Here is an 11935-nt window from a genome sequence, read left to right as displayed (position 1 = left end):
ACCCTTGCGGTGGAATTTCAATGCATTTCACCTTATAAATATATGTATTATGTACAGTAGTCGACAATTTACACGTGAAGTTGAAAGATTAAAGATTTCATTATTAGTTAAACACATAGGCAGGTAATATGACGAGAGAAAGATAAAATCCGGACAGGAAATAATGAAACCGGCACCTACGCTAGTGAAAAACATGTAACGTTAAGCCTAGCTATAACACTAAAGTTAAGGGACCCAAGAGTGATCTTTACTGGTCCTTTGTTATACTGATCTGGCCGAAGCTGTCGGATATATTGTTTTCTGACCAAAAATCTAATTTGAATAGGTACAACTGACCAAGTGATGCCAATGGCATTAACACAAGGCACACACCAACACTACAGTATGCTCGAGTTACGTCCCTTTAACCATATACAAAAATATAAATTACAAAATGCAATATATTTACAATGCAAATTTTGTTTTTTTTGTTTCTGTTAAACGGCCCATCGACGACTGTGGTATTCTCGTGCCATGGCGATTCTTTTGCTTATTGTAAAAAAAAATAAGAGGGTAACGGTCCGCTCCCAAATTTGTGTTAGAAATGACTCGTATAGTGTTTAACACCCTAGCTGGAACACTTATCCTTCAGATACTTCATGTGTGGAATTAAACAAAGCTTCGAATCGAAAACGAGACTAAGACAATTTGTCTGTTTTGAAGCCGTTTTCGTCTTCTCAGTTTTTTTGTTTTTTGTTTTTTTGGTTTAAATTATGTTGTAGGGATCGTTCTATCGTGTGCATGTTCTTGGATCTATAACATCAAGAAATCATCCACGAATAGCGATATTCCGGTTAATTGACCAAGGGATTTAACTATATGGTTGATTTAATACTAAACAGGGTAACTGATATGATTCCACCATGTGGGACTCCCATTTCCTGTTTGTCAGTTTCAGAAAAAGTTGAGCCAACACGGACTTCGAAGTGTCTATCTGACAGGTACAGTAATTTGATATGAAACTGGGGATGTACGCCAATATCAGGACGATCTTTTATGATGCCATACTGCCAAGTGGTGTCATAGGCCTTCTCAAGATAAAAGAACATTGCAACAAGGTGTTCCTTAGCGAAAAGTCTCGAATGAATGTCTGCAGTCTCATGAGATGTTCATTTGTCCCTCTTCTGTTTTTGAAACCACTTTGAAGAGGGGATATTACATCGTTGGCCTCAAGAAACCAAACTTTTTTTTTCGTTCTAAACTAGTGAAAGAAACAGGACGGTAAATGTTTGGATCAGTAGCATCCTTTCCCGGTTCTGGGATAACAGTGGATTTCTTCCACGAATCTGGAATCTTTCCAGAAGCAAGGGCTCAAAGTGGATATTTTTACCAGGTGGCCGTTTTGGCTACCAAGCCAATTGGAAAAGTTAGTTGCCTGGTCTAGTTGTCTTAAATTCAATAGATCTTTAGATCAGTATAACATCTCTCTGTAACTTTTTCGATGGTGACTGTCATTTTAGCATTAACTGCAACATTTGAAAGATTAACAAAATTGCAAATGTACACAATCTTTTTAGTGGCCATGCAGGCGCCTTATAGGTCAATAACTGGTCGCCAATGGTGAATTAAAGGCGCAATGGCCACTGAAATAGGCGCTACTTTGAGCCCTAGAAGCATAAACTCGGTTAAACGTGTAAAGAAGGAACGATAGTGACGAGTCCGGTTAGTGATTGAAAAATTGATATGGAATGTCATCTGGGCATGAAGTAGAGTCCTGTGATTTTCAAAGTGAATCTGAAACCTCTCGTAGAGTAAATATTTCACTGTAACTTTCCTGGTTTGTTGAATTGAATTTTAGCTGTTTCTTTTCTTTCTCTTTAAAGACTAGTATTTTTCGGGGCTGGTTTGAAGTCGATGAGTTAATTGCTATGTGGTTTGTAAATGCATGTTTTTAATGAGGTGTGAGATTGTTTAATGATTCTTTTTCCTACTTATTTTCCTAACCTTATCCAATACTTTCTTGGAGGACATGTTTGATGGTATCTTGGATAATAATTACATATTTTCTTCAGCTGTTTCTTTTGTCAGTTTTAATTGCTCACCGAGCCTTTGCCAGACAATTTTTTTAAATTACTGTAGTTTGAAGCAGTTGGGCAATTCAAGTAGGTTTTGACGCGGATTTTGGAATTGTCAATAGATGAGGGTGTTTCGGTAAAGGTTTGATTCTGTCGTCAAAGTTAGAAAATCAGTAGATGTATTTTAAGAGGATTAAAACGCCAGCTTTTACAGGCATGCGCCAGGCTAGTGTTAAAGTAAGGGGAAATGTTAGCATGTCAAAGCCAGTCTTACATGCATGCGCCAGGCTAGTGTTAAAGTAAGGGGAAATGTTAGCATGTCAAAGCCAGTCTTACATGCATGCGCCAGGCTAGTGTTAAAGTAAGGGGAAATGTTAGCATGCCAATAGTCAAGTCATTCAGCCAGGACACAGGTGTTAAAAACGCCAGCTTTTACATGCATGCGCCAGGCTAGTGTTAAAGTAAGGGGAAATGTTAGCATGCCAATAGTCAAGTCATTCAGCCAGGACACAGGTGTTAAAAACGCCAGCTTTTACATGCATGCGCCAGGCTAGTGTTAAAGTAAGGGGAAATGTTAGCATGCCAATAGTCAAGTCATTCAGCCAGGACACAGGTGTTAAAGTTAGACAACATGGTAATAGTCAAGTTCACTGATCCGGTATGTGATCATATAAAAGGACAGCGTTTTCATCATCATATTCATTTTTCAATGGCGCAAGCTCACATCGATCAGATCAAGAAAGAAGACATAAGTATAACGGACATTTCATCCAACAAAGTTGTTTGCCGTCTCAGTCCTACACAGGAAGCCATCATCAGAAAACTTAAAGGTGAGCTTAGGATCTGTTTGATTGACGAAGGAAAGAAAACCAGACTATCGGGAGAATTTCTAAAAAAAACTTTTAACTTTATCGGAGAGTTTGTGGTGTATATGTGCATTTGTAGAAAAATAGCATGAACACCGAAACAGATAGTGTAAGTGTCCATAACGTTTCATCCGTGATAAAACCCAATCATCCATCATTAGTCAAATGCTGTGATCGTCTGAACACTTATATACATTGGCCAAGACATCATCACAAGACTCCTCAACAACTGGCTACAAACGGATTTTTCTACACTGGAATAGAAGACCGCGTGACTTGTTTCATGTGCGGTGTCTCCCTTCAACATTGGAACTATTTCGATGATATCAAAACAGAACACGTGAGGTGGTCGAAGGATTGTCTCTATCAACAGATGATGTTTGTGATGTAGATATGGGAGGAATCACGTTTTTATTTCTCGACGGAGACGAGAATAGAAGGTGTAGTTGTACGGAGTGTGACGTGTGGGTGCATCCAAATAACATAGATTCGCTAAGAGAAGAAGGTTGGTCATACAATAACAGAGAGATAAAAAAGGAACACATAACAGAGCTATTAAAGTTATTGGTGAAACTGGAGGAAAGAGATGGATATATCGACAATGAATATATTAGATTGTGTTTTGTATTTAATGAACACATAGGAGCTGAAGTGAGTTATTAAACTTTATTGATCTAAACGACATAGTAGATTTAATGACTACATAACTAACATTATGGAATTGAATACAGATTTGTTGGATAAAAGAATACAGAACTATTTGTTAGAAAAAACCGAAGCAAAAGCTTATCGGAGAATATTAAAAAATCTGCTGTGTCTCTCTTATGCATACGTTGTGAAACCAAAAATAACAGAACTATTCGTATGTTTGGGGTGTGAGAACCGTCGAGAAAGTCAACATGAACACGAATGTGTGATGTATTCAGGTGCTGTTGTTATAGACTTACACTTTGACGAAGCATTAGCTCATACTAATCATTTGACAGTGGAACAAACCTGGCGTGAGTTCGCTATACAGTCTTGCATACCTGCAGCCACATTACATAGACTAATGAACGATGAACGTTTGAGAGATGAAAACTATGTGAAACAACATTGTAGTGAAAAAATAAAGAAATACGTAAAGAAAATCGGTGAAGTTCAGACATCTCTATTCATTTGACTTTGAACAGTTGCAGAGAGTAGACGTATGATGGGTGGTGATCAGTATGTAGACATTGACGTTGATGGTGATGAGATTTCCGTAATCGTTGAAGACCGCGGGAGACGTCGTAGATACATTTGTCCCATCTGTCTGTGTCATTATGAAAACTACTCTGATAGAGGTCAGAAACGATTAGTGAAACACATATTGGAAGACCATCCGAAAGATACTTGGCTGTAGTTGTACTAAACAAACAACGTTACACTACGGAAAAGAATATTAACAACTATTTACTCATTCCATTTATAGATGGACACTACTACCCTTCAATCAATTCATCGATGACAAGCTGTGTTGATCGCTTGATGACGTTTTATAATTGGAACTGTAGACTTCGTCAAACTCCATATCAACTGGCTACTGGTGGATTTTATTATCAAGGTGTTGGTGATTATGTGACATGTTATAAGTGTGGGAAAACACTGAGATATTGGAAGCATAGAAACTTTTCAGTGAAATGTATTGACAAACATTGTGTTTTACCATATCCTCCCAGTACAGGTTTTGTATAGATATGGAGTCATCAGAAGTCATCAGTATGGAGAACTTATTAAAACTGACGTATGCAAATCATATTCGAGAAATCATGAATGAAAGACAATGTGATTTTAACGACGCTTTTATTCATTTAGATGATATCAAAGTGATCCGAGACTTCATTCGAGAGACTCTTCGTTTTGATGTCCAGCGAGGTGTTAGAAACTCATTCATATCACAATTATGCAATGCCGAATGGAGAGTAAACGAGATCAAAACAGAAAAATGGAAAAAATGTGTATGTAATATGGTCAAATCTATGAATCGCGTAGAAGACTGGTTTCATAAAACATTGTAAAATATTGAATGTATATATTGTAATAAAAGTCATGTACATCTATATTTTGCCTCATTGAATATGTTGACCGTTAAAGAGAAACGACTTATAGATGGAGTGTATTACGATCTGAATAACGGAGGTGCATTTCTGAGTCCAACTAAAGTTCATCAAGTATTGAAATCTCGCGGATTCAATTCACCAGGTCTATATAAGATTAGGAGATATATTCAGAGTCTAGACGATTACAGTTTACAAAAACCAGTCAAACGATCTTTCAAGAGAGCACGAGTTGAAGTCTCTGGTCCATACGAGGAATTTCAAGCCGATCTTGCAGATGTATCGAACCTCTCGAAACAGAATGGTGGTATTCGATTCCTACTAGTAGTCATAGATGTATTCAGCCGATTCTTATGGGTGGAACCTATAAAAACAAAAACGACGAAAGATGTATTAGATGCATTTAGAAAGATAATCGATAGGAGTAAAAAGCCGAAACGTGTATATACCGATGCTGGCAAAGAATTCACGGGGAACCTGATGAAACAATATTGCAAAGACAATGGTATTAAGTGCTTTATTAGTCTTAACGAAAAGAAGGCCTCGGTAGTAGAGCGTTTAATTAGGACATTGAAGACCATGATGTATAGGTATTTCACAAAATACAGAACTTACGAGTACGCAGACAAATTACAGGATTTCGTCAAGAGTTACAACGCTACACCTCATAGTTCACTAAACGGTATAACACCCAAAGATGTAAACAAGACCAACGAAGCGGACCTTTTTGCCTATATGTACCTCAGAAAAAAACACACGAGACCTTCTGTTAGGAAAACTGTCCAGAAACCAAAATTTAGGTTTAAGATAGGAAGTCTCGTGAGAATCTCTCACTTGAAGCAACCGTTTACAAGAGCTTATCAACAGCAATGGTCGTCAGAAATCTTCAAGGTCAAGAAACGTTTCTTACGTCAAGGAATACCACAATACCAATTGATCGACTTTTTAAACGAACCAATCATGGGCAACTTTTATCAGGCCGAACTACAGAGAGTGGACAAGGACGAAACTACATTGTGGTACATAGAAGAAAAATTAAAAGAACGTAAGAGAGCAGGCCGAACCGAATGGTTCGTCAAATTCGAAGGCTGGCCGTCTAAATATAACCAGTGGATAGCAGAGAAAGACATCACAGATGTAAGCAAAGCCGAAGATGTCACATTACGTAGTCATTCACAACGACGGAAGTAGCAAATACTTTCCACAAAACAAACCTTACTATTTCGGCACACATTTCCAAACACCGCTAAATCTACACGGAACTTGGAAGGTGGCGTTAATGGACATAACATTAACAACGAGTGGAACGAAGACCAGACAAAATTTATACCTACATAGTGACGTGTGTGAAGAAAGCTTTGTCGATGGTGAAAAGGAAACTCTACTTCGCCCCATCAAAGCAGTTAAGGTAGCCAATTGGTCCCAATCGTTCGATGTTCCATACTACATGCCTGTAAAAAAGTCGGACGTTAGAGACGTAGAATTTTATATAAAGACAGGAAAAGGTGAAATCGCTTCATTCTTAAAAGATCGAGTGACGATTACACTTCATTTTAAGCAATATCCTTTTCTATCATGAATGTTACAAAGATGTACGTTCCTAACGTGGGAAAATGGATCAAATATTACCAAGAGGTAGCACGTGGAAAGGAAAATGCCTATACAGAAAACACCAAACGAAACGTGAAGCAATTCGGTGGGGGATTGTCACAGAATAGGAACGAATTCATGATTCCCATCGATAAAAACGATAAAGAAGGAGAGAAGTCTTTACCTGCGAGGGAGGTAAATGTAAACATGGTCTCTCCAGCTCAACAAGTCGTAGAACAAGTCAAGTCAGAGATGAAAAGGAAACGCACCCAACATCATCGTCAGTCTAGCAGGAAACGTCGAAGAGCACACACTTCACAGGTACAGCTGAAGAAACCAAAAACAAATAAAACACCACGGAAAGTGAGAAAACTGAAAAGGAAAACAGGTAAAGCAGTACGGAAGGCGAGTAAAGTGAACAGAAAATCGGTGAAAAGGAACAAAAGGAATCTGATATCACAATGGCTGCGTTAAATAAAGATTTTTTCAGAGAAGCACAACCGTCAGAATTAGCCGTATTCGACCTTCCACCAACACAGACAGCCGTGGAAAATGTTTACTATCAAGACGTGTTACCAATATCTCAGATCACGAGCGATTCCGTCGTAGAATTCATTGTTAGTGGACAGAACGGATTGGAATTGATCGATTTCCGGAACACTTTAATATATGCCAAGGTAAAAATAACGAAAGCGGACGGAAGCGCCATTGGTCTTACAGATGACGTGGGACCAGTCAATTTGTTTTTACCTTCTTTATTTTCCCAAGTAGACGTTACTCTACAGGGGAAGACTATCGTGTCTACGACGAGCCATTACCCTTACAAGGCCTACATACAGAGTCTCCTGAAAAATGGTAAAGAAGCAAAGATGACCCAATTGACTACTCAGATATGGTTTGAAGACAACGAGGGAAGCATGGGCGAATATAGTCCTAGAACCGGGTCAAACTCAGCTTTACTCGCAAGAGCTAAAATGTTTGAAGGTGGGAAAGTGGTAGACGTGGTTGGCCCGCTCTATCACGATTTATTTAAGATGGATAGGTATCTATTAAATCAAGTCAACGTCAACGTCAAATTGTATAGATCAAAACCAAGTTTTCCATTATTGTCCGGCACTTCATCGGCCGATTACAAGATATCATTCGAAGACATTCGACTGCGTGTGAGCAAAGTCAAGGTCAATCCAGCCGTCATTTATGCACAAAGCCAAGCTCTAGAAGTGACCAATGCCAAATATCCGTTTACACAGACCATGGTCAAGCAGATGACCATTCCCATTGGAACCTCAAACTTTACCTATGATAATATATTTCAAGGTATGAGACCCAATCTCGTCGTAGTTGGATTCGTGAATGCCACCGCAACCACCGGTGATTACGAACAGAACCCCTGGTTTTTCCAACCCTATGACGTCACATCTATAGGACTCTACGTAGACGGAATACCAGTGGGTGGTAACCCTTTAAAACTCAAATACGGAGCGATCGGTGGTCAAACCACCATTCCCGTTCTGAGGAGCATGTTACAATCGACGGGGAAATGGCTCAACGACACCGGTTCTAACATAGAGAGGGACGACATTGCAAAAGGATATGCACTCTATACCTTTGAATTGGAACCTACCTTCCAAACCAATCAATATCTCACCTTATTGAAACAAGGAAACATCAGACTAGAGGTCATCTTTGGAACGGCACTGACAGAAGCGGTGTCCTGCATCATTTACTGTGAATACCCAGGCTACTTCGAAATCAACGCTGCCAGAGATATAGTGGTATCATGAATACCTCACAATTGCGTTGCGTCATAGACTGCGATTCTGTAATGAAAAAAACTGTCATAGGGGTTTACGCTCGTGACGAGATACCGAACGAAATACAAGCATTTCCGGTCGGTTACATCGTCAATACGGACAATAGCGATAGTCCTGGAAGGCATTGGTTGGCTTTTTACTGTGAATCTAAACACCAGAAGGAATTCTTCGACAGTTACGGACATTCTCCAAATTATTTTTCATTTGAAGCTGACACTTACAACGATAGACGATTGCAGAGTACCTCATCGAGAGTGTGTGGACAATATTGCTTATACTACCTGTTGAATCGTTGTAGGGGAATATCCATGGGGTCTATCCTAAGACCATTTGGTAACAATTTTAAAAGAAATGATAACTATGTGTATGAATACATTCAGAATTCGTTTCCTTACTGTTTTAACAATGTACAAACTCATCAGTCATGTTGTTCCGAATTGTAAATATATTTTGTAGACAAAATGTATATTCTAAAATAAAATATAAATAGTACAGTTATGTTTGTTGTGTATTCATTTTACAATTAACGATGGCGTGGCATACTACAGAGAGTCTCCTGAAATTTCAATCCCCATGTAGAATCATGGTGTGTGGTGCATCTGGTTCGGGAAAGACAGTTTTAACCCAAAAGATTTTAAACAATGCCAAAGGTATGTTTAGCGAACCTCCCAAAAAGATAATCATATGTTATGACACCTGGCAACCCATCTTTGACGATTTGAAACAAACATTGAGGGAAATCACGTTCCATCAAGGTTTGCCGAATGAAGATCAGTTTAACGAATGGGGGGAAATAGAAGGTCATAAATTATTGGTGATTGATGACTGTATGGCAGAGGGAGTGGACAGTCTACACCTAATGAAAATGTTCTGTGTGAAATCTCACCATCAGAACTTTACCGTTATGTTTTTAGTACAGAACGTATTTCAGAAAGGAAAAGTCATGCGAACTTTGAGTCTGAATACACAATATTTCATATTATTTAGAAATTACAGAGATCAATCACAAGTCGAGACCTTGGGGAGACAAATATTCCCGAGACAGAGTGCTTATTTCAGAGAAGCATATCAGTTGGCGACGTCAAACAGATTCGGTTATTTGTTAATCGATGTATCACCTTCGACTCCAGACGTAAATATCATCGACCAGCCCTCCGAAGTACCGCCACTCCGCACTAGGATCTTTCCGGGAGAGGACACGGTGTTGTATTTCCCTAAAAAACAATGAAAAGTTTAGTAGAATTCTGGTTGATAGCATCGGACAAACAGAAGAAAGGCATATTGTTGACTTTAACGGATCAACAACTCAAGTTTCTGATAGAAATTGTCCATAATGTTGCAACAGATAACATTTCTATTTCTAACGAGGATAAAAGGAGTATAACTAAACACAAAGTGGTCATACGCAAGGTGTTAGAAGGAGGAATCAGTAGGCGGCAGAGAAGACGGAGATTACTGGCAGCGGGTAAAATATTATCCGTATTCTTCAGAAACTATTTGACATGGCTAGAGCAATGATATTGATTTCAAAGACAAAATACGACGACATCATTAAAAAAGAAAAACCCAACGAGAAATTAGACGATTCATCAAGCACCCGATCGGATGTCGATATTAACTCTGATAAGACGGAAAATGACATCACCCCATCTGATGAAAAGAACAAGTCCAAGGAAAAGCCCAATATAGAATCAACCAAACATGGTCAATCTACTGAAAAACCGCTCAGAGAGCAGACTACGTCACTCAGGCGGAGCATGCGCAGAAAAGCAAAGAGTCAGCGAGGCGGAAAACTTGTTCTGAAGACCACGCCTCCTCGATTTGAGAACAACCTTAAACGAACGAAACGTAAGTGGTTGTCATTCAAGATATAAAACGCCATGAAATAGGACATACACCAGACGAGAAACATGTCAGTGCAATCTTTTGATGATTTGCTCAATTCGGTGTCCAGAGGAGACGAAAAGGCCATACAAACAGTGAGCAACTTGAAAAGGATATTGAACTCTATTGATGTATCGTCTACGAAAAAACCCAGAAATGAAAGCAACGTACTTAAAGACAAAAATGGACAAAATGTGACGTCTTGCAATGTGTGTGGGAAACAATGTCTTACAGAACAGAAATTTAAGTTACACATGAAAACACATTATCGACAGTTAAAGTGTACAGTGTGTGGAAAAGAGTTTAAACGGTCAAACGACTTAAACAGACACCTGAATTCACACAAAAATCAGAGTTCTTACAAATGTCACGTGTGCGGCAAGACCTTCACGAGGAAATATAACATGAAAGCACACGTGATCAAAAAGCATGGACAAACTGGTGGAGATCTCTCTAGAACTAATCAACCTCCTTCTAGTATTCGATTACCTGAGCCTTCTAGTACTAAATCACCACCACCTTCCGGTATGCAGTCGCCGCTGCCGGGACCTTCCGGTATACAGTCGCCGCTGCCGGACCTTCCGGTATGCAGTCGCCGCTGCCGGGACCTTCCGGTATACAGTCGCCGCTGCCGGGACCTTCCGGCATACAGTCGCCGCTGCCGGGACCTTCCGGTATACAGTCGCCGCTGCCGGGACCTTCCGGCATACAGTCGCCGCTGCCGGGACCTTCCGGCATACAGTCGCCGCTGCCGGGACCTTCCGGCATACAGTCGCCGCTGCCGGGACCTTCCGGTATACAGTCGCCGCTGCCGGGACCTTCCGGTGAACAGTCTGAACCATCTGTGTCAGGAGAACATACCTATTCCGATGATGTGAGTTTGGGAGGAAATGCTAATGTTAGAAACATATTTCCAAATGTCAATGACAATAGTGACCTACTCACTTTTTTTGCAAACTCCAAAACGGAAGTGATTGAACATTTAAAACGATTGTGCGAGAGGTTGAATGGAATTAAGTGGTATCTTAACATTCGTGTGTCACTGGAAAAGGAAACTAGAGAAGGTAATGTAGTACAGACCACCCCCCATTTCTTGAGTAAAGCATACGTATTGATGCCAAATGAATCCGATTTAGAACACAATATCAATACAGCTTATCAGAAAATGTTTGCCTCGTTTGACGAATTCGTTCGAAAAGGGTCTGCTTGGGTACTCAAGAAAATTATCAAGCTAGAAATACACGTTGCAAATTACTCACCGTTGAGTGGTTCCTCCTACGTACCGACTCCATCTACTTTCAAACGTCATAAAATATTAAATATCTTTAATCGTGACGAAAAATGTTTCTTATGGTCCATTTTGGCCTCTCTCCACCCCACCGATACGCTACCCGAACGCGTCTCTCATTATGAGGAGTATGAAAGCGAATTAGATATGACAGGTATCAGGTATCCCGTCTCCGTCTCTCAAATCGACAAATTTGAGAGACAGAACGGTATATCGGTAAACGTGTTTGGACTTGAGGATAAAACCATTTATCCCATGTATGTGACAAAGATAAAACAGTCCCGTCATCACGTCAATCTGCTCTTTTTACAAGAAGGTGTAAAAAGACATTACTGTCTCATTTCCAATTTAAACATGTTTT

General features: G+C 39.6%; 1 protein-coding gene across 1 annotated transcript; it reads left to right on the top strand.

Moving 5' to 3' along the window:
* The first annotated feature begins 2266 nt into the window (after window positions 1–2266).
* LOC117337977 lies at window positions 2267–6446 on the top strand. Its single transcript, XM_033899135.1, has 2 exons — window positions 2267–2567; window positions 2668–6446. Exon 2 carries the CDS (start codon window positions 5020–5022, stop codon window positions 6187–6189), a length of 1170 nt encoding a protein of 389 aa, XP_033755026.1. The 5' UTR covers window positions 2267–2567; window positions 2668–5019; the 3' UTR covers window positions 6190–6446.
* The last annotated feature ends 5489 nt before the right edge of the window (window positions 6447–11935 follow it).

Source organism: Pecten maximus, chromosome 11, assembly GCF_902652985.1.
Source record: "Pecten maximus chromosome 11, xPecMax1.1, whole genome shotgun sequence".
Classification (NCBI taxonomy): Eukaryota; Metazoa; Mollusca; class Bivalvia; order Pectinida; family Pectinidae; genus Pecten; species Pecten maximus.
Note: the sequence above shows the minus strand (reverse complement) of the source record. Positions and strands in the feature narration are given on the sequence as shown.